This window comes from Poecilia formosa, unplaced genomic scaffold (genome assembly GCF_000485575.1).
Source record: "Poecilia formosa unplaced genomic scaffold, Poecilia_formosa-5.1.2 Scaffold36, whole genome shotgun sequence".
In the NCBI taxonomy this organism is placed as follows: Eukaryota; Metazoa; Chordata; class Actinopteri; order Cyprinodontiformes; family Poeciliidae; genus Poecilia; species Poecilia formosa.
This window is the reverse complement of record NW_006799975.1, coordinates 3,296,194-3,320,429: the sequence shown is the minus strand read 5'-3', so window position 1 is coordinate 3,320,429 and position 24,236 is coordinate 3,296,194. Positions and strand designations below refer to the sequence as shown.

At 40.0% G+C, this 24,236-nt stretch overlaps 1 protein-coding gene across 2 annotated transcripts in view; it reads left to right on the top strand.

Moving 5' to 3' along the window:
- The window catches only part of zfpm2a (zinc finger protein, FOG family member 2a), a 181,898-nt gene that overhangs the window by 75,401 nt on the left and 82,261 nt on the right, over window positions 1–24,236 (top strand). For both annotated transcript variants that reach the window (XM_007550519.2, XM_007550517.2), the window contains exon 4: window positions 1,896–2,020. In XM_007550519.2, coding sequence (XP_007550581.1) covers window positions 1,896–2,020 — 125 coding nt within the window. The remainder of the gene's footprint in view (window positions 1–1,895; window positions 2,021–24,236) is intronic.

The following is a 24,236-nucleotide window of genomic DNA, read 5'->3' as shown; positions in this document are numbered from 1 at the left end:
GAGGAATACGATCGGGTCGTTTGTAGCCACCGGCGTCTTTAGTCATGGCCTGGATCGCAGCTGAACATGCAAAGCAGAGCATAGGCACGCATTTCCATACCAACACAACAGACTGGCAACAATAGAGCGCCAACAAGATACACGGCTGATATTTACAGAGTAGGCCGACGCTGAATAGGTCGTTATGAAGCGAACGCATCACAAAGTTCACCGATCGCTGCGGCTCATTCAGTGCGAGTCGAACCTGGTGGCCTCACGTGTTAACAAACGCTGTTAACAATGCATGTCTGGTTTGTTAAGACACTCTAAAAAATGCTGGGTGGGGAAAAAATCAAGCAAATTTGGGTTATTTTGCTGACCAAGGCTGAGGTCAAATATGAATGATTTAATAGGGTTGGAATCTGAGTTTGACCAAACATACCGACGTTAGTCACACACATTAGTTCGTGTGACTAATGTTAAACAAAGATGGAGTTGACTAGCCTGGAAAAAACAACCGCTAGTTCTATTATTCACTTCATTCAGAGGGTCTGGACTTGGGGCTGTTAAGAAACGATTGCTTCCTGTAGGTGTCGACTCTGTTGAAGTTTAAAATTTAACCCAGTTGCTAACTTTTGGATGTGACATATATAATGCAGCAGTTTGATGCTATGAAGCAATTGTGAACAACCATCCTCCACTACAAGGAGAGAAGTGGCAAGCTGAATGAAATGACTATCACTCTTAATTCAATATTTGGAGGCGTGGCCAACACAGACTGAATGCCTTCGCTCACTTCCTCCACTGCCGATGCTAAAACTACAGACAGACTACAAATCTAAAACAACGCAGAAAATTGACGTCATCATTCACAACTTCTCCTTCTGTTTGCTGATTGGTCCAGTTGAAATTCTACTGGAGAAATTCACTTCAATGGAAGAAATCCCAGATGAAGCAGGGAAGGGAGATGAGAATCAAACTGAATCATATAGGAAGGCAAAAGCCTTCCTATCTATTCAAGAAGAAAATAGATTATTAAAAAACAATGGTTGGTTAAACTGATTGATTCATCTATCCATTTCCCATACCTATGTAATCCTTAGTTTTTTCTGTTTCAAAATAAAATGACACAAAACATATAAGTCTCTTTGGTCACCCAACAAAGATCCAATGTTAGGTTATAACTACCCAACTTCTGTCCTAACAGCATGTTTCACAAATAATCTCACATAAGCACTGTCAAGTACTACTAAATGTATGTTTAGCCAGATTTCCCCTGGCTTTACGGCGTTGCCAGAGCAACCGGTTTGAACTCCTAAAGCGCTGCATACTTTCTCTCTGCAGCACACGCTGGAAACATCCTCCTCTGCAAACCACGTCACGGCCCGCCACAAGGTTTATCATAACTATTTGATTAATCGCCATCCTAGAAAAAAAAAGTACACTGAATCTAAGTGATAAGATAGCCGGGGGCGTTGGGGAGGTGAGCACCGGTAGTACCAACAGTGCTATCCGGTCCCGCTGTTAATTAACTACGGCTCTGCAGAGCGCTAACAAGGGATCTTGCTTTCCTGGAACAACAGAAATAGGCCTGCCACCAGCTCCCCTCAGCAGCCAGCGAGCCTGCACTGTCTCACAGAGATTATCTCCACACAAGACACCTTTCAAGTAAGGTTAGGGCTCCTTGCGTCTGAGGAATACCATCAGATGGATGCTCGCTTGATTTGCTAATCCACGCTGAGAATGCCTGGCTTTAACCTTCACAGCTTTGTTTTTTATATATACAGGGATTTGATGCTATAAGAATAGTCCATGTGTCAGTTTAGCAGATTTAGGATGAACATGATTGTGATTTGAAAAGCAGAATTCTGACAAGACTAATTTTTAAAAAAAAAATTATACTGTTGTGCTTTTAGGAGAGCTGGACGCGTTTCTCAAAGATGGCGAGCGTCGGATCCACAGCCGGCAGCAGCTTCCTGTGGGGACAACATGGGGACCGTTTGAAGGAAAGATTGAAATGAGCACTGACACCACTGCACTGGTATGTCCTGTAACTATATATGTAACACAAGAAAGAAAATAATGACAGAAAGGGGGGCTTCACATCAAAATGCAGTAAAATTGTCATTTTAGAAGAGAATCGGGTTCAAGTAATCGAGCAGGAGTATATTTGTTTTAAAGCGTAATCACTCATGAACTAAACTCTGCCATGGCTTAGAAAGTATTTGGTAAAGTGTAGAAGGCATAGCAGTTTTAACAGAGTATTAGTGTAGAAGTATGATTTACAATTTTTCAGCATGAATGTTGGCAATGCAGACAGAAAAGCAAGCAGATTGTGCAGTTCCCCACATCCTGCCTAAGAACTTCGGAGTCATTTCATTGAAAACACACTGCAGCAGGGGAACATTTCAGTAACTTTATTTTCTGCAAACGACTAAATGGAACCTCACTGAAAAGAGCTGTCAAAGAGTCATATCAAAACAGAGTAAACAGGCTAACAATAGCCTAGCCCTCGACAGTTGACAATGCAAACATTGTCCACTGCAGTGCTGTTTGAGTTTATTAAAGGGGCCGTATTATGTAAAATAAATTATTTAATTTGATTCTTTCATGCATGTTTGAGCTCCACCTTCAAGGCACAGTTCCTCCTCTTAGCTGCAGTTTGTAAGCTTGAGCTTCCATCTCACAAGGTGCAGTGGAAGCTTCATGTGACTCCACCACTCAGCTCCTTCAGACAAGCCAGCAGCAATTAGCAAACACCTGGTGAAACTGTTCATCAGCTGAGCTCATTATGCAAGAAACGCTGGTTAAAAGGGTTAAAAGAGGACTGATGTTCTGATGACTTCCTCAAGGGGGAGTTCCAGAAATAGCAGGACTTTTTAAAGAGACAGATACCAAATTTCAAGGCATTAAGTTGCAAAGTCCAATGTCTTTATAGTCATATTTGATATACAAGGCATTTTTATAGCAACTGAAGGTAGCATAGTTACTTGATTGTGCTATGAAATAGTACTATATACCTGGAAAATACAGAATACTGTCTCTTTAAGCACTGTTGCTAGGCATGTGAATCAGAAACATCTTTGGACAAAGTTATGCACACTGTTGAGGGTTAGTGGCAGATCATAGAATCTTTCACAGTCACATAATCACCTTTGTTGAAGCAGCATATTGAGGCTAATCTGCAAAACCACTAGCAGGCCAACAACATTATTTGCATCTGGAGTTAGTCCTTGAACTTCACAGTTTCCAAGCATTTTAAGTGGCATGTGATTTTACAAAGCATCAGATGTGACTCTGTGTTAGCAAATGGATATTTCTACAGGACTTGGTTTGGTATCCCTGATCCTTTTACATTCTATTAAAGTAAAATTTTATACATATTTTTTAGCAACTTTTAACCTCCTGGAAGATAAATGATAACAAGCACACATCCAAAGAGCAAATTCTTACCATCAGCCATGACATTCTGACCTACAGAGTTGACTCCTTTTGGATCAAACATAAGGTTTGAATTTGTTTTTACGACTGAATTTGCACATTTCACGTCAAAACATTTTAATTGGTTGATTTAGAGCCCGAGCCATGCTTCAGCTGAATGAAGTAACTATTCATTATTTTCTAACAGTCTCCTGCACACAGAAGCTTCATATCTCTCGTTTCAAAGATCCCAGCTGAGGCTGGCGCTGACCTGCTGCTCTGCTGGAGTGACGAGCCCTTCATGGGGGTTTGATCCTTCATTCTACATTTGGATTAATTAAGAAATTCCCATTAAAGCCATCAGCAAACCTCGCAATTCATCGTGTTAAGACACATAAGGAAAAGTCCACCCGGGTTTCAGACTCAGAGGCCGTTCCTTTCATTTTTTTTTTCTTCCCAAGATTCCTTGAACGCAGAACTTTTATTAAATCATTTTCGGAGTTTTCGCTGTTTTTAAGCTCCCCTCGTGGTTCTGAAGTCATCAGTGGCTTTAAATAACTCTGGTCGTATTATAGCCATGAAATGTGGCTTCTCTCAGAGTAAAGCCTGTTATCCTTGAGTGGAAAAGCGATTTGACAGAGCAGCACCTCAAGTTGCCTTCCCGACTGATACACTCCATCTACGATCTACAAGTATTCACACCCCTTCAACTTTTTCATATTTTGTCACATTTCATCCACAAAATTCACTGGTTTTCATTGGGATTATGAGTGATAGGCCAAAACACAACAGAATGATTTTGAAGTGGAAGGAAAATAACATACAGTTCCAAATTTTAAGTGTTGCTTTTATTTGTTTTATTATTTCTGTAAGCCATTTCAGGGTTTCTCCCAGAAAATTTGCTAAGTCTGGTGGTAGAGGTGCTAGGTCAGCCCACTGTGTTTTTGTGTTAAAAAACGTTAAAGGTTGACAGAAAATTTGAAATTATAACTAAGTAATTTTGTTATTTGGAAGATTTTATCGACAATAAATAAGCAAGAGCAATAGAGTTTAAGAAAAAGGCAAAAACAAAATATTTTAATGAAAATATTTTTTTTGTTTGTTTTGTTAAACTTCAGTTTAGCAAGTTAAGCCTGGAAGCCCGCCAGGCTCAATAATACACTGGAGGAAACGTAATATTCATACATACTTTACTGATGCTGTGGGGTTTACCTGCTTTAGCTACATGACATGATGCTTCCATTGCGTTGTCACTTGTAGTGCCAAAAATGTGAACTACTTGTTGCTGTGACTTCAGTTCATTTAGGTTGTGTTTTTTTTTTTTTTTTTTCTTTTTCTCCTGGGACTTTGTGGTGGAACATCTTCAAATCCAGCCCATTAATATCCAAACTTTAAATAGTCCTGGGTAAAATTCCCTCTGTTTTTTTATGCTTTTTATGTACCTTGACCCAGACTCTGTGTCCTTATGCAACGTGGCTTTAGATGCTAGAAAAACTATTAATTTTGTTTCTGGGTTAGGCTTTGTAATGTTGGCTAAATGTTTGCAGTTACGTTTTCTGGTTTATATTTTTCCTCATGTCACACTCACACAGGGTGTGGCATTTTCAGGAATAAAAGAAGGCATACCTCAGTTTTAGATTCTTTTTTCTGTTTTGAAAAAAACATTAAAATGTTTCTATTTAACTCAGTTATGCACTACTTTTTTGTTGGTTCATCACAACAACAACAACAACAAAAAAAACAACAACTGTAAATCACTATCAAACGTCATCTACATGAAGCCCCCAGCAAAGTGCCCAAACCAACCTTCAGCTGTCTGGTAGCCCCTCAGACTCACCACACTGGTGTTTTTCACCTTCCTGAGTTTCAGTTTTTGAATATTTTTCAAAGATACAAACAAACTCATCTCCCTCACCTGCAGAACGCCACGCATGCAAACGATTATTGCTCTTGGCGGAGAGCTTGTACATTTGAAACTAACTACCCTCTGGAGAATTCATCACTGTTTCCCACATCCTCCCCAACTTTTCTTTTTCCTCTTTTTGTTTTTTTTTTCTTTTTTTAAATGGAGTGAGCAGGTGCTGGTCATCACCTGTAATAGGCTGTGGAGGGGTTACAGAATATGCCTAACCTCCCTCGCAATTAAAAAGCCGAGGAAGAGACTCTGCCTTTGAGGATCTCCTGCGTGTCTATTCTCGCGGGGCTCTTTTCAATGCTTTGCTGCTCGCCCTCCTCCACTCATAAGTTTCATCTCTCAAACAGGGTAGAGGCTGTTAGCAGCTTCTCACCATCTCTTATTAAAGGCTAGGTCAGCACGGCTGGTGTCTTTTGTATAAGCGACCTTCCTTTTTAGGGTTCATTGTAACTTTTTACTTTGTTTCTTGAGCTTCTGCATGTGTCAGAAACTTCACGAGGGATTCCTCGTATTTACAGTAGGATAGTTTTGGTTTTTTGCAAAGTTGTTTTATCGTTGTAGACGCGGCATACTTTCAGGAGCATCTTTTTAATATATTGCAGCGTTTATCATCTTAGTTATTTCAGTGGGAGGCGAGGAAGACGTTCGGACCCTGGAGATGGAAAGAACCCTGGATGCCGCACGTGGAGGATGGAAAAGTTGAGCTAACAAATGCGACCATAAGGAGGAAGAAGAGGAGGAGAAGGAGGAGGGGATGGAGAAGGTCTGGCTAGATTTGATGCATGTGAGGGTGACCGGCGCTGCGGAGCGGGGTCAGGAGGTGACAGAAAGCGGTTTGAGCTAGAAATAAAGCCTCATTGCTTCACGGGCCTTTACCTCACCAAGGAGCCACGCTCAGTCATTCTTATGAAGTGTGACCTCCGCTCACTATTAAATCTCCTTTTTACTCGCTTAGATTTTTTTTTTTTTTTTTTGAAACCCGTAAAGGTGAATGAATTACCCATAGGCAGTCAGGTAGGTGGCAGGAGCGACACCTCAAAACACACGACCCGCCGGTGAGATATTGATATGCCCTCTCTCTGGAATCAAACATATTTTATTCTCCTGTGCAAGAGACGCCGTTTAAGGCGGGACGTTTTGGAGGTCGAGGTATTTTCGTCGAGCTGCTATGCGAGGCGCACAGGACAACTCCCCAACGTGACCGGCGTTATGATAGATTTAGGTTTTTTATTAGAGTTAAGTTGTATTTTGTTGTGATTTTTTTGTCTAATTCAGTTAGTTATCATTAGTTTTTAGAGTGTGTTTGCCAGTTTTTATATGTTTTTATTAGTAGTTTTAGTTTTTTCATACTTTTAGATGCAGAAGTAAAAAAAAAGGTCAAAGTATTGTATTGTGGTTCTGTGTACACAGATTGAGTAATGAGTACTTAACAGACGATACAATTTTCAAACAACATATTAAATTATTGTTGAACAATAACTGACTCTGGAGTTTTATCCTAACTTTTCCCACCGCCATTTTGCGTACTAGCGTTAGCGCCACCATGAGGAGAATGAAGTGCCGTAATTTGTTGACATGTGTGACGTAAACTGCTTGTCTGTGACCAACCAGAGGAAGATCAGAGTTGGTCGAAGAAGTGGGTGTTTTGCTGCTGCCACTACCTTCAGCTTCATAAATGAATCAATCATTTGTGAGAGAAAAAAACAAAATCTATTTCACATCAGTTCAACAGGCTAACAAATAGATTCATACACACAAATATGAAGGATATTCTATTTTTCAGTATGTTTTAGCCAGTTTCATAAATCCACAACATAGTTCCAGTTAGTTCTAGTTTTTCAGCATTAATTATAGTTTTTTTTAATTTCAGTTGGAGAAAATATTTTCTTAAATTGAGTTCATTTCATTTTAGCGGGGGCGTGACACTGAAGGACACGCTAAAGCGAGATGACTTGTTAAAGTGGCTAATGGTAAATAATGAAATTACTGTGAATTTCAGCAGCGTTTGCAGTAAAGCGGACAGCAGAGGAGGCATTCAGGAGGAGAATGTGCTGGGTTAGTGCTGGCGTCTGGGGAGCTGTGTGCTGCGGAGGTGTTTCAGATCCCAGAGGGAAGGTGTGTGTGTGTGTGGGAGGGGGTTGGGGGGGTTTGGCGTCCGCTGTGGGCCCGTTGGGGGTTTGGCTCCAGGTGGACAACGGGCATCGGTGGCAGAGCGGAGTGATGGATGATGCTAAGAAAGGGGGGGAGCGAGTGGAGCGTTTCATACGGTTGTCCAGGCAGGCCTTGAAAGAGAGGTGCGAAGCTTGGAGGAAAAAAAAAAGTGAAAAGAGATGGAGAGCGCCGGAGAGAGAAAAAGCAAAGAAAAAAAAAACAGAAGGGAAAGAGCATGACAGGAAATCTGGGCATCTGCAGGACAGAGATAGGGTCACATCTCGACCGTTTATCAAAGAGGAAAGCAGATTTCACAGCTGATGGGTTGCCGTGGCAGGTCTGCAGACCCCAGGGGGCTCGGCTTGGCGTGAGGGAGCGGGGCTGGAGTTATTGCTGCTGCAGACCTGTTAACACAAACACATCGCACTGTCAGCGCACGCCTGGCTTCTTCTGCGCAGCTCTTCATCAATTCTTGTATAACATACAACTGGCAAACATACAACTGGTTTATGTTTGTTTTGATGAAGAAATGCACAATAGAGCTGCACCGATCCGTTATTTTGGGGCCAATTTGAACTGATTATTTGTAAAGCTCTGCAGATATGGATTTTTGATTCATATATGGACTTGTACAGATACTAAAAATATTTTCTATCTTTTCTGGATAAAACTGAAAATCAAAATGAAGACGCTCAGTTAATCCATGTGTTTGCTAATTGCTGCTGGCTAGTTTGAAGGAGCTGAAGGACGGCGTCATGGAGGAGTAAAAGTTCGAAAGCTTCTTAACTGGAGCTCAAAGGCGGAGCTAGGTCCACACAGACGTCTTTACACAGCTTAATGGTTGCTATGGAGATTAAAAGATTTCTCAAACATGCACAAAAGAATCAAATTAACACTCCAGTTATGTTTTTGTTGAGGCAATAACATAATAACATCAGGTAATGCTCAAAAAAGTTGATTTTACATAATACTGCCCCAATGGGGAAATATATTTGGAGGGTTAGCTTAGCTTCATTTAGCTTAGCCTAAACTAAGACAAGAACAGATCAAGTATAAATCAAAGATGGAGTCATTAGTTTGAGTTGGAATGCTTTCGTTAGTGGAGAAGGTTTGAGTACAAACAGGTAGCAGACAAAAATAAAACACACATAAGAGTGTAATGGTGCTGTTGTTAGCTGCTCTCCCTGCTCCGTTCCTCTTCCTCCTCCTCCGCTCACTCCTCTCCGTCTGACTGATGGAGCTGCCAGTGCGCCGTCTCATCCCTCACTTCACTCACTGATCAATCAGACCATTAGACTCCAATTACAAGCCGAGCCCCGGTGCAGGTGAGCGACGAGCACATTCAACCAGGGCTGCCGCCGCCGCCGCTGACGACAGAGCGCCTCTCCGCCCCGGCTCCGGTGCGCTCTCTCCAAATTAACGCAAATTAATACTGACACAGCGACATAAATGTCTGCAATCGGCGGGGGCCAAATTAGCAGTCTGGGTCGAAGCTATTGAGTAGCAGGTGTCTTTAAAAGCGGTAATTACCTTCGGCGGACGGAACCGGGAGGAGGAAGGGCCCGGCCCCGCGGTTTGCCTGGAGTAACAGGCCTGGCCCCGACGAGCCTGGCCCCCATTGTAGGTGTTAATAATTGATTGGGAGGCAAGCTATTAATGAGTAGCAGATTTAGAGCGGTGTTGTAAATGTGTGTTGATGAGGGTGTTGCTGCCTCTCATACAATGCCTTACCAACGCTAATTACCGGGGGGCTTAGTCAAGGTGCAACTGTAATGAGTCTGGATTCAATAGCGATCTGGTTATGTGTTTTGAGGGCCTTTTAGTACAAATTACACAGTAATTGAAATGCATAAAGCTTGCTTAATTCCAGATAGGATCTATCAGGGTGTTGTGTTTTTTTTTTCCTATCTTGTCTTCTGTCTTAGTATTATTAAATTAGCTTGTCTTGCTGTTATGACAGATTTAATCGTACAAGAGCCTTGAAGAAAAGGGCAATAATCTGAAAATGAGCAGGTTAAACGGATGTAACGAAGATAATGAAGGCGTTGGGATAACGTAATCTAATTTACGTTTTTTTAAACAGAAAACCAGCGTTTATATCTTATCTTGCAAAACGATACAACACATTGTAACTGTGTCATGTATTTATTGTTATGATCTTAATCCAGAGATTTAAGCATAAATATAGAACAGCCACTAAATCCAATAGTTTTTAATGTGCTGTTGGTGGGAATTAGGTATGGATAAAACAAGCTGGTACCAAGGTACAGCATGGATCCCATTAGTTATGGGTTCAAAGGTACTAAAGTGCTATTATTTTAGGGGTCCACTGATAAATCTGCTTAAATTTCCTTAATTTTGGGAGATCGGCTGATACCGGCATGTCAACATGATCTTATCCACTGATCCTCTCCACTTTGTTGCTGTTTATTAACTTTTCTGTCTAAAATCAGCAGGTCAAGCTTATTCAAGATTGTGATCGGACAGAAAACTTCAATCATTATGCCCCTACCATCTTACACTCCCCCCAATGACTTCCAGAGTGACTGACCAAAGTGTTTTTCTGGCTTGATGGAGCACAGATGAACATAGTGAGGCGCCCTCCCCAAACGCTGCTACAGGCTGCCACACAGCTGGCTTAAAGAAGGCCCCAACACATTTTCCCTTTCCTTTTAGACACTAAAATCTGGCCGTTTGAAAATATTTTTGATAAACAAAATGAGCTCTACCAACCACTCTTATTAAGGTAAAGCAAATCAAATAAATACTCTTGGGAAATTGCATCTGCTACTTTGCTGACTGCATGTTGTTGACTAATTACACAGAAACACTAGTGTATCAGACAGAAATTTATTTTTTAATAGAAATCTTTATTTCTATTAGTCTTTACTAAATGTTTTCTAGATGTTACTCAAATGTATGCATGTTAAAATACATATTACACATAATTCTATAGACATTAAAATATAGTTTGCGCTATATTATCTTAGCTGTAGTTGAGATTGTTTTTATTAGTCAGTTTATGAAGTTATACCAGCCTTCTTTGCATCAACAATGTGCAGAAACAGGTGGGGGTGGGGTAACGCTGTGTTGTTTGATTCTCCAGACAAGCAGAGAAAACACTAGTCAGTAGATGTGTCTCCATTGACCATAGAATTGCACATTTTGACATTTTGGAATTAATTTACTTGTTGGAAACACGGCAACTTCAAAATAACTCTTGTTTTTTGTTGAAAAAATGATTTGGTGCTATGATGAAGGTTTTTTTTTTTGTTGTATTAAAATTGGTTTATTTCACAAAACTCCAGTGGAAACATTTTTTTCATGTCACAAGTCCCATGATCAGCAAACCAAATGTTTCCACTGGCACAAACCACGAAGAAGCAGCAACAGGAAGTAGTCAGAGGATGATGACGCCGCATGTTTTATACTTTACTTATAAGTCTGTTCACTTATTGTGAACACACTTAATTACATGTGATTTTAATAGCTTTTTGATATTTAATGGAAACACTGCAGTTATGATATTGTGTGTTTTCAAGTTTAGTGAATATACACAAAGTTTTGTTCACATTTGTAAAGAAAAGGCAGCTGCTTGCTGGTATCTTACTAAAATTAATTAAAACGATTTTTTTGATTTTTTTTTTTACAGTTTGACACCATGTCTTGTTGGAAGGTTTTGTTTTGGCCCACACCTCCCATATAGCTGCAACATGTATTAACCCTTCACAGATCAGATTTTGACACCAGTATTGAAGATTCACACATCATATCACAAGTAAAATTTTGTAGGGTGAATTTTAACATCATCTCAAAACATTTGTTGAAATATTCATTTAAAATATGAATTTGCTTCATCTAAAGAAAGACAAGTCGTCATTTTCTGTTGAAATCTGCCCAGAGTTCAGTCTCACACTGAAGCAGGATCAGGTATTCTGCTGCAATGTGAACCAGAACCAGGTGCAGCTGGTAAATTTTCTGCATACACACACACACACACACATAAACACACATGCACACATGCCGTGTTTTCACATCTTTACACGTGTTTTCGGTCTCAGACGCTCATGAAAGCGGTGGCGAGTGGGAGGGAAGGAGCGGCGTCTGATGCTCTTGGCTGCGAACAGAGAGCTTCAGCTCTTAGACTACAGAAGAGCAAAAATGTCAAGATACTGTCCCGATTTTCACCTGGGAGAGAGAGAGAGAGAGAAAGAGAGAGAGAGAAAAAGGAGAGAGAGTGAGCGGCGCGCGCTGTCAAACCGACGGAGGTTTGATTATTGTGTAATTTTGTACAAGTTTACGAATATGGGCCCGAAAAACGCTTCGGAAATTATTCAGCCCCATCACTCACGCTATTTATCTCAGCCCCCTTGTGCCCACCCTCTCCCTCCGCTATGTTTATTGTTAGCTACCCCTAAACTTTAACAAGTGGTGGCAGATTTTTCTGTTTCAGAAATTATATTTTTCTTCTTGTCATTGCTTCATTAATCAAGAGGAGGCATTCTGAAAAATGTTTTGTTTTGGAGGCTGCAATCTATTTTGTGTATGTGTGCGTGTATATGCGTGTATATGTGTGTGTGTGTGTGTGTGTGTGTGTGTGTTGTAGTTAATCTGCGCCCGTGGCAGGTTTCCCCTCCGAAACGCAGCGCTAAGCAGCGGTATCGCAGGCCTATTGTTGTAGCCTCTGTCATAGCAAGGAGAGCCTGATGCAGGCCTGGGCTCGCCTGATAAGGAAAAGAGGATTCAACATGGCTGGAAAGGAGAATCAGTGGGACTTGAGAGTGGAGTACGGATGGGGCAGATGTGCTCTCACACACACACACACACACACACACACACACACACGCAGTACATACAGAGACAGACAAACATACAGAAAGATTGCACTCACACACACACACACACACACACACACAAATCATAAACCATCATCACACTGGCACATGCCCAGGCAATTATTTACAGTAACATCCAATTACATATGCAAGAAGGCACCCCAGGATAGGACCTCTCTGTAGCATAGCTGCTAAATCATGCACATATGCACACACATATTCATTAAATATGCAAAAAAATACAAACAAACATGCAAATAAACTTAAAATAATAATAAAAGAAAAGGCTGAGGTATACGCATTTCCTTTTATATTTGCATTTAAACATGGCCTTTGCTTTTGCATATGAAAGTCACACCGTCTTGGATATGGTTGGAAAACGCTCGACATTATCACAACTAACAGGATTTAAATTTTCTGTGTTGGACACACAAATAATTTTGGCAAGCCAAACGCGGCTCCGTCTAATGAAATAATGGGCCCAAATTTTAGGCGGAGAACCAATTTGTGATTGCATGCATCAATTATTTCTTGGGCTTAAACCAATATCAGAGCCGGGGTCTCTTCAGATGGGTAAAATGGTAATTATCTGGCCCGCGTTCCCGCACCCAGTGGTGTCCCCGAGATTTTTATCGATTGGGCTGTCGATGGCTTTCGTGACTCCACGTGGAAAAAGGAGGGGAATATCAAAATGTGTTCTGCAGAAGCAGACTTTATGTTTTGGGGTTTAGAACACATAATATTGCTACTAGTGTGTGAGTCAGATGTAAAAGAGAAAAAAAAAATGTTGCCGTTTTTGACTTTTTTTTTTTTTTTCCCAGCCCCACACCTTTAAAGTTTCTGTGTTCATAGCTGGAAGTCAAGGCCGCCCACTGCTCCGCACATTAGCCGTGAAACAGTCAGCCAGCCAACCTGTTCCGGCTGCAGCTGAGCCTCACTGTTTGACAGATAAAACATGGTTGACTTGATCTACAAGTGAACCTGACATTTTGCTGTCTTTACCTCACAACACAACTACCCAAACTGATATGGCAGGTGCCCTGATAAGCAGAACAGGACCCACTGATTTGCTTTGTGCTCACTGTAATGGCTGCATGGTTTCCTGAAGAAGCCCAGCATGCAGTGACTTTATCACGTTACAAACACAAAGGAGGCGATCATTTGTCTTTTCACTTTATAGTTTGTAGCTTTCTTTTAGATTTAAATCCGATGTTATCAAGCTTGATAACATTGTATTTAGCTCATAAATGATGGGTAAAGTGTGCTGTGGCTGTAGTAGGAATTATTAGATTGCTAATGTAAGTCTCATTGAGCTCCCACAGTTGTACCAATCATAGCGTGGTTAGCAGAAATCCAATAATTCACTGAAGTATAACTCACTAATATCTCTAAGATGTTTGGATAATGCTGGCAGTGATAATATGATTTAGCTTGTACTATAAATTTTTGCAGTAAATAAAATTTTTTCAGAGTTATTCAAACATCCAATAATTAACGTGATAATTTTTTCCTGATGTAAAAGTCATAAAACTGCAAGTTATGATGGTTTGGCAAACGTCCTTACTGAAATATGTCTGAGTCTACTTTATTACTAATAAAACAATATTTCCTTTGGAAGGGTTCAAACTCATGCTGCACACTAGATGTTATAATGCTAGTTATTCATAGTCATTTATGATTTAAGATACTAAAACTTTGGCATTTTGTAGCCTAGTATATGTATAATATGCAATCCTATTTGATAAATTAGAATATTGTCGAAGTTTATTTTTTTAACACCTCAATTCACAGGAAACACATTATATAGATAAATCACATGTAAGGATGTTGTCACACCTTTATTTCTGTTAATGTGATGATTTCCTGCTTACAGCTGTTGAAAACATGAAACTAAGATTAGGATGTGACATCAGACAAATAAAAAAAAATAATAATTATACAGAAAATGTGGGCTTAATGAAGAGTATAGTTAAGATCTGCTTCAAGGTTGTTGCATTACAAAAACTGCTCTTAATCTGAGAAATGACCCTCATCAGAACGCATATTCTCATTTACTGAATATAGATGTATTTATGCTCTATCCTCTAATAAAGAAGTGTTTCAGGTGTAGAACATGCTGACTTCTTCCACTTCCACCCTGTTCATGTTACACAGAATCTGGACCTTTCTGCTTATTGTACAGCTACATATGTATTGGGGGGGAGGAGGTGGAAGACTTTTATTTTTTAGGATTAAATCACTTGGTGCAGCACTAGAGATTGATAACCTTGGATAAAAATATCATGTTAATCATGTGAAATTGTAGAACTAAAATACAGAATATGATGTAATTACTTTAAGCAGAAAAGTTAGAACTATGCAAAACATTGCAAAAAATCATGCATGTTAAAAATGTTACTTTAATAAGACAGATAGGTGCTTCTGTGGTTCCCACATCATTACTGACCTGAAATATTCCCAAACAGTCGAATTTGTGCCTCTTCCAAGTGAAGGAAAAGTTGTAGTGGTCTATTTTAAGCCTGCTGGGCATTGGCGTGTAGCAGCAAGTAGGGGAGGGGCAATGTGGTTCTACTCAGATCTTCAAAAATAAAAACACTGGAAAAATCTCCAATCACTTTAAAAAGTTCAAGTGTTGTTTTTTTATGAATGTGCTAGTGGACTCAGAGACTGGATCTTTCCGTCTCGATGGTTTTCAGTCCATCAGGGTTAAGTAAGAGCTCAAGTTCAGGGATTTACTGTCTAAACTAAGCTTCTTGAAGCTTCTTGAAGTTTAAACCACTCAACAACAGCTCGATATAAACATGAGCGCTCAAGAACAAGAGATCTGTTTGGGCTGGCATTAGACTCACACATTTACTGCAGGAGTTTTATGAATTCAGATAACTGTTTTGTGGAAGATTTGGTTGAGATACTTCTTTAACTGTGATCTGCTGAGCTTTAACACAGCCAACAAGTAAGCAAAGCTCCGTCTCAGTCTTTACAGAATGCCTTTAAGGCCACAATAGCGAAGCCGAGAAGTCCCCGGCTTCACGCATATCGCCTTGTTTTACAACCACGCAATATGTCTTCCCAAATGAACGATCATCCACCACTTCAGTACACAACAGACCCTCCAGTGCAGCAAAGGTGCAAGAGGAGGGAATAAGAGGGAAGGAGCTAAAAGAAAGGAAAAGAGAAACAAAGTTGAGTGGTGCCAGCTGCTTTGCCATCTGTCACTGTCATGGCTGTAATTTGGGATACTATGTTGAAACAAGTTTCTTGAGAAGAGCTGGACATAATTCTCCTTGTTTTCATTTGCAAGTCCCTGATGGCCGCCTGGTGTGTGCCAGTGCAAAAGTGAACTCTGAAAAAAATGTTTAAAGGAAGACGACCTTGAAAAAAAACAACCTTCTAATTTAGTTGTTTGTGGGAAACGGATCGCAGTAAGGCACTCGGTGTTTTTTTTTTTTTCTTTACATCCAGCCGCTCTCTGCAGGTCACTATTAGAAATTAAAGAGGTTTACTCGACCCTCTCCTTCTGGTCACACTGGCCAAGAGGAAAGTGGAAAATAGCAGAGGCTTAGCTCCCTCTTCCAAAAAGGATGGGCACCCTACAGGGATGCAAACCCCTGCTGGTAGACCTTGATAAGTCCTCCCTGTCCCCTAACCTTGCCTTAATGCCTTTGATTTTTCCAGCCTTGTTGGCTTAGGGTCAACCAAAGACAAAGGCCCCGTCCAAATGTCTCTAGACGGATGAACAACCAAGGAGAAGAAATCCAGTCTTCTGACAAAAAAAAAAAAAGAGGAGGTCCGTGACGGAGATAAGAAATCTGATCGTTGCTAAAGCCAGATGAAGGTCTGGAGAGTGTCCGTTCCCTCTCCTTGGTGGTCCAACAGCGCCTCATTAGATGGATTTGTGCGAGGCTGTTGAAGGAGGAATATTATACCGCGGGTTTGTCTGCAGACTAATTGGGTAACAAAGACCGTTTCCAGCTCGAGAAACCCATCTTTTAACGGTGCGAGTGCTGAGCCTCTGATAAGAAAGTTCAAGTCTAATTCATTCGGCGAGGGCCAAGTTCACCATCTTTATCTTATTTACTTAACTCGGTGTAAATATTGCGAGGTTTTTTTTATGCAGCGGATTTAATAAGACCCCATTTCTCTGAAGTGCACACAGGGATCAAACTACAGAAGGTGGCTAGGTGGTGCAGATATCAAACAGCTACTCGCCGGTTCTGTCCGTCAGTAGAATGCAGTTCCAACTTTTCACGTTTCCTCTCTTTTGTCTTAATCTCCAGTCACGTTTCAATCTGTTGCACTTTAAACCGCAGTTAACTCAGTGCCATTTTGAACTCTTTGTCACATTGAAATGTATAAACTGGGGGTGAGTCTTCCGTAATATAAAAATCACACACTCTAGATTCCTTTCTAAAGCATCCTGAAATTTCTAACTCTGCAAGTGAAGAGCAGGGAGTTCAAAAGAATATTAAAATCCAATACCTAAAGGGGGACACCAAGGTTTATCTTAAGTCGGAGGCTTTATTCAAGCATCATGCCTTCTACTTTATTGTTTGTCTTTATTTACTGCCTCTGACTGATCCTAGTCTTCCATGCGTGGTTATGAGAGCAGGGATTTGCTGTGACCCCATTGACTGATTGGCTCCTGAGTTTCCATTTCTTCCTCTTTGAAGAAATCCCAAAGCCTGCGTGTTTATTCCAAGCAGGAGGAAAGAAAAAAAGAAAAAAAAAGGGGATGATCTGTCCAGAGAATACACCACCTGCCACCTTGACCCCCAGGTGCCATGGTAATATCCATGCAGGTGAACATTACCAACTTGGGGTTCTCTATTATGTTCTCCACACGCGGCTTCCTGCCGCTCGGGAGTCAGACTCGACTCGTGCGCCGAAGATCAAACAAGTTCTTCCCAAAAGGAATTGAAATGGGAAATTTGGAGTAATTCAAATAGTGAGTAGTGAAGCGACAGGGCTGTGTTTGGTCCCCCTGACCGAAGCCAAGCACACTCTACCTGTGTGTGTGTGTGTGTGTGTGTGTGTGCTCTACCTCCGAGACACGATTAAGTCCTGGAGCACATGCATTACAAATATGGCTTTCACTTGTTTACGACTTCAAATAGTCGTCAGGACATAGGCGCTTTTAGATAGTTACAGCAATACACACGCCTTTGGTTGTAGAGTTTGCTTTCACAAAGGAAGGTGGGTATATTGAAACTGGATGCCTTAGGAAGGTGGAAATGAAATACAGTGAACATAAAAAGTTTGCACACCTCCGCTTTAGGCCAGGTTTTTGCGGTGGAAATAAGGAGGGGGGGCAATAGGGTTCCACCGTTTAGTCTGACATATTCTGTACAATTCAACGGAAAAACAAATCTGTTTTTCTGCTGAAAAACAGATTTGTTTTTTTAGTTTCACAGTCTATTAAAAAAGACTGTGAAACTTTATTAAGCAACTTTTTTTATTTAATTTCAGGATTCAATCTTTGGAAGCATCCACATGTGGTCACATTTTTCTGCTCTGCCTTGCTAAAGTTCTCCAAATCTATCAGATTGTGACATCACTTCCTGTCCTCATAACCCTTCAGGTGTTTTTATGTTCGTTTTAGTTCAAGAATCTGCTGTGGTTTCTCCAAAACTATTCATTTTTGGTGTAGAGAGTTCATTTTGACAGATACTTAGACGTGCTGATTGTACTGGGCCCACTGGCAGATTATTTCACTTACAAATATTAAAGGAATTATTCATCTAAAACAAACTCCTATTTTTCCCTGAAAAGTTATTTGTAAGTTAGGTTTGTCCTATTTCATAAATACTAACATATCTGCACTAAAAACTGGACCAAAAGCACTGAGTGAGATTTAGTGTTTTTACAGTGCGTCCTCCCAGATCAGCTTCCATCTAGGTTTTTTGTCAGTTATGGAGAAACCTTTTGCTGCTATCTTCTCATATTTTCACCAATTATTGTCGACTCTCTTCACTTCCAGAATGGATATTTTTTTAAAGCCTCTCTCCTGACTGATACATTTGTACAATGAGATAACATTTACCATTTACTAATTTCTCTGCAAATACTGGCTGTAGCTAAAGTGTGTGAAAGAACAAGTGAGAAATAAAGTCCTTCTAGGACAGCTGGACTTTGTGTCAGATTAAACAAATTTCTCTGTAATTGATGGTTGCTGTGTTCCTAAGAAGAATGTGCTGCAGCATCATGTTGAACACACATGCAACCGGTTATTACATCTTCTTTTTTTTGTCTTTTCCCTCCATAGCAGATGTTTTTCAGTTGAATAATGCATAATTTATCTTGTATTCATTTTTCAAACCTGGCATTCGTAGAGTTTTTATACTCTCTGTATAGTTATTTCTATAGTTCAACTTAATAGAAAGGAAATGTAGGAGAGTGAAGAAAGAAGGGGGTTCATTACCTTTTAAATAAGCTGTTAGTGTTTAAAGTTACTTCTCCAGTTCAGTTGGCGCCTGATTCAAGACAACATAATGTTGGGTTGTGCTATTTACAATTAAGCACCGCTTCTTAACAACCCAAACAGCCTGTCATCAGTCCGCTTCATTACACTACGAGAAAAAAAAACAAAAAAAAAAAAAAACCCGGCCCAACATACAGAAAACGCGCCACGCCACCCGTAGTCACCACAAATACAAGCACTGTGTGCATTTCAATGGAGCGAAATAAGCAATAGCGAATGCAGCACATGAACTTTGATGCTTACAGTCCAGTCAGCAGGATAAAAGGTGATTTAAATGAGAAAATATTTACCGCTCATAGCGGCACCATGATAGCAGCAGCCAAATAAAGGCACATGTGATGGGTGTCCCTTTAAAGATTCCGGGAACAGCGGTGACTCTCTCTCAGTTTAATCGATTTTAAAATGAAAAGTCAATTTAACAAAGTTGAAAAGGGAAAGATGGGGCTGAGGGAAGAAAGAAAGAGAGAGAGAGCTGGAGGAAGAGGGTAAGAAAGGGGGTGGGGGGAGGTGTGTGAAAAAACACATTCTCTTGCACTCAAGCAGTAAACTAACTGCCGCACAGAGCAGGCAGAGATTTCAGCTGAATTATCTCCCACCTCACATTTGCTCTTAGGCAAGCAGTTTAAAAAGCCAAGCGATTGAGCCAGTGATCCAATTTGAAATGCAGAAATGATTAGAGCAGCTTGCCTCATTTCATATCGAAAATTCTCTGATTTATGACAGGGCACCAGCCAAGATCTATCTCTGAAGGGAATTAGTGTGCGATTCCTGCATATTTCTGTTATTTAGTCTCCCCAATAGCAGATGCTCTAGCCTTAGAGAGAGGAAGAGAGGTAGCGAGGGAGGTGTGGGGGAAGAGGGGGGAGAGAAAAACGGGACGAAGGCGGAGCGTAGCTATCTTTTCATTTCGGCAGATGTAACCACTGTCGTTTAAAAAAAAAAAAAAAAGAAAAGAGGAGGAAGTGACTCAAAGGAAGACTTGAGAAAAACGGAGGCAGGCATTTCACCACTGCAGTTAGGATGTTATTTCAGAAACCTAGTTAGGATTTACACACAACTTGGATTGTGGGAGAGCACAGACTGCAGGGTTAGCCTAGCTTTTTTTCTTTTTTTTTTTCATTCAAGAAAAAAAAAGACCTTTGCAAATTCATCCATCCTTGAGGCTAAAGAAAATATTAATACGCAGAGCGATAACAAGGGCTAGAGGAAAATCTCCCTTAATGAAATTTCCAGTTGACCACATGCAATTTGTTTCATCGCACTGAACAACTAATTGCAACGGACGTTATCAAGGTGTGAGTGTGCTGTCTGCTGTAAACTGACTGGTAGAACAGGTACAAATCCTTTATCCTCTCTCCCATGTTAGAAACAGAAAACATAGAAACTAGACATTCCTCATACATTGAGGAATGTGTGTGTAGTAGTGGGTGTGTGTGTTCTCGTTCATCTCTAAAACAGGACTTGAGTGTCGCAGCATGGCAACAATAACATCGTTATTCGTTTTTACAGTAAAATCACAGACATGATTTTATCATTTTTGATTTTTGCTAAATATTGTCGTCTTTTGACATTTTTTTTTACAGCAGTTCATATTAATTAAATACCTAAAGTGTAATTCATTTAACAGGTAATATACAGCACCAACATTTTGTGTCAAGATTATCATGTGCAAATTCATCTCAGGTTATCAGTTTAACTTCAGCAGAATGTTAAGAATATTATTGGTTTCACTAAGAAACGGTTTTCATCATTTCATAACAGATACTGGCAGACATTTACACACATATTGTCTGAAGTGCTACTTTTTCTGAGCCGAGAGGTTATTGTAAACATTTCAAATTAGGCTTGAAACATGTCATTTTAAGTTTAGAGTGGATTTTATTTCCGTAAAGCTTTTATTGTGAAGGTCTGAAGGAAGGTGGGTGTCTCAATCCAAAATCAATGTTTCTTTGCTTCTGGATTTAAGAAGTTCTCAGCCAGATCTAATGACACTTTTCCAAATAAACAACGGGTGGTAAATCTTGTGACTGTCTGAGGATGTTGTCATTCTACCTCCTCTGTAAAAAAACCAGCATGTGTTGCAATGGATGCCGGTTTTACTGAAGTTTTGTCTACACACATTATGACCAATTCTCAGTTCACTTTGGTGTTGATGTTGTTTAGCAACTTTTGGGGACTTAAGAACAGCAAATAGCTTTTTTTCCTTACAGACGAACTATCAACACGCCTGTCAGTCCAGCTGAGTAGTGGAAAACGAGTTAAACTGACAAAGTAAATCATTCCGAAGACTGTAGATATCCAGCTAGCTTACTTAGCATTAGCTGCAAGGCCACTAATGGTTGAGTTCCCGTGTCACAGGGAAAACAAATTATCTTCAAAAAGCCTTACTTGTACAAAGTCATTTTTATGTTTAAAAGCAAGACATAAGGCTCCCACTCAAAAACAGTCCCATGTTTTCAAGTGTTTTTAGTATTAGCATCAGCATTTAGTTAGCCTCATGTAGATGGAGCTTAGTTAAATACCGATGCTAGCGTTGCTCTGATCAGGTTCTCCCTGGCTGATCAGCTCTGACCTGTTAGGTCCATTTCTATTTCTTTTTGTTTTGTTCTTGTTTTACTGTAACACATGAAATAGACAATTTACTGCATGTTCTTGAATCGTGGCACTAGCTTTAAATCCAAAAGGTTTTCTTTAAGCTAAAAACTAAGTTAATGTTTCAATTGTCAGAAAACAGTTGGTGTTCTTAGTTTTGATTCATTTATTAAGTATTGGCTTACTAAGCCTTGATAAATTGCTGAATTTGATGCTAATTCTTACCATTGTAATCTTTAAAACCCGTATCATTCATTAAAAAGTCTTAAATTTTGTATCTAAAATTAAGACCTTGAAATGTCTTAAGTTCACTTAAGAAATGTTAGTTGTGATTAAATAAGTTAATCACAAGTCTTAAATTTTGTCACGTCAGAACTATTTAGTTTCATATTTTCCATGAAGTTTATTTTTCTCGCGGGACTTTTCTGTCAAGAAAATGTTTTAGTCGTGTGCAGACATCTTCATTATGGCCTTTGACTTGAGGCACGTGAGGTTACCAGGAACTAGTTACTTGCTAACTAGCTAGCATTTTTTTCAATCTACTATGGGAAAGTGGGTTGGCCCGCTTTTGTTGCCAACCCATACAATGTTACGTGTTTTCTGCTAAAAATCATAGCACTACTATGTATATATATGTAACTTTCTTTGTACATATCTGTCATGATGCATCTCCTAAATTTAATTCGTAATGGTTTTAAAAGGCCTTAAATGTGAGTTGGTGGAACCTGCAGAAATCTTGAGTTATCAGGTCAACCTTATGAAGGAAAACTATCTAAATAAATCTGATGAGTCTGATCAAGAGCATAGAGCCACAATACACAGAATGTGTCCTTATGGATGATGCTATGATCTCGATTTTTCCCAAAATAAATGACACATTTTAGTTCTTCGCTGTCAAATTTAATCATATTGCCCTCCTCTTTCCGAGTCTTAGAATTTCCTACGTCAACACAGGACACATTTCACGACACATTTAAATTAATTTAAGCCGGTCTTGTTTTTTATTAGAACAGTGCTGCGTTCACACCAGGTGGGAGCCGTAAGAATTCAGGGAATGTCTTGATGTATTCAGACTGAGTGGTTTTGATCTCTCAGTTGTCTAAATCCTGCAGCTGTGGGATCAAGACGGATACAGTGCCAGGCGGTGACCTTGTTGGAGGGAGCGAAAGGGGAGTCGGGGGGGCAGGGAGGGCTTGTGATGAGGAAAATAATCATTCCCAACCGAGGTCCGTATCGATTTCACCTGGCCTGACCGTGAAGCGGTTTAAGAGTAGCCGGTGGTGGTGAAATGGTCAGCCGTGATATCATTAGCTCGTTGTTTACACGGGGAAACCGGGAGCGAGGAGGAGAAGGCTGAGTGTCACAAGCCACTTTCTTCTTCACCTCCTTCAGCTGATCAGAGGATCATGGTATCAAGGAGGGATTAGTAGCGACTTGGGATTTGTGTGATTGGTTAATTTATTGCAGTGATGGCAGGTCTTTCATCTATGGCAACATTTAATCAGCGCAGCCACAGAGGCTATTACAGGTTAGCTCCTTTCTGGAGTCAGACTGGATGTGCCATCAGCTCTATCACAATTCCCCCTGAAATTTCCAAATTATCTGGAACAGGCTTTAGCTCCTCAGTAATAAAAATTAGAACAGATTCCTGATAGAAGCTTTTTGCTCACACAGGGCCAATTATAAATAGCACAGTCCTGGCTTGGAAGAAGGAAAAGAGGAAGAAAAAAAAAGAAAGAAAGAGGAAAAAATCCAGGTCTGAGAGATATGTGCGGAAACTTATCGTTCAGCCCCGGCTCCGCTCTGATCCAAATCCGTGTGGCTGAAAATTTATATTAGATGTTATCACAGAGGCACCTAAGTCTTGAAAAATCAATGAAGGTTATCTTTTATGTTGCAGCAACTTGTGGAAATATTGATTTTCATTTTACAGCGAATTTGGAGCATCAGTTTGTAATCACTTCCTAGCTGACTACACTGTTTGGGTCACTGTATCTCTTACACAGGGGGGTTAGAGGGTGGACGGTAACGGAGCTCAGTGGGAAGAAAAAAAATACAAGAGTATTGAAACCACTGGAGTGAAGGTGGAAGGTGGATAAACCAGAACAGAGTGCGCAGAGAGGGAAGCTTAGAAGCTCCCGCAGCGATAACTGTTAGTTTGTTAAACTGATACTGAATGATAAGTGCAGTATTTACTCTAGTATGAATTAATCATACTAAGAATAAAAATTATTGAATAACAGCAAAAAAAAATTGGCACTCTTTCACTGTGATACAAATGTTAAATTTGTAACTGTTTTGCTTGGGTCACATACCAGTATTACGATATTAATTGAATTTAAAAGTTATCATTTCAAGACCACTTATATTATTTTATGTTCCAAGGGTTTAAAGTACTTTCTTAAATTGACTTTTCATTAAAGTAGAAACTGTAATCACCAAGTAGGAACCGGGCCAGAAGAACAAACTGCTTCCATCAGCAGCTGGGGCGGGTTTTTAAAGGACAACAACCAATCAAAATGTTGTAAGCTCTAAGTTTAAACCTGCAGTTAATTTTGCTTTTGATTTTATCCAATCTGTTCTGTTGTAGATTACTGTTGTATATTCACCCCGGAAGGTGGTGCCATCTAGTGGTTGGAGGTATGCCCGGTTAGGCCATATTTACCTAAGGTGTCTATTAAGCACCTACATTTATATCTACTGTGCGTAATATACTCAGATTAACAATCATTAGTTAGTGTCTTTGTTGTCAATCATTTGCTTGACAACAAAGACACATTATGTTTTTTTCATGTAACTTAAAACAAATGGTTAGATGGATGGACCACTGACCTAACCTGTTAACAAGCTTGTTATACTCCTGAAA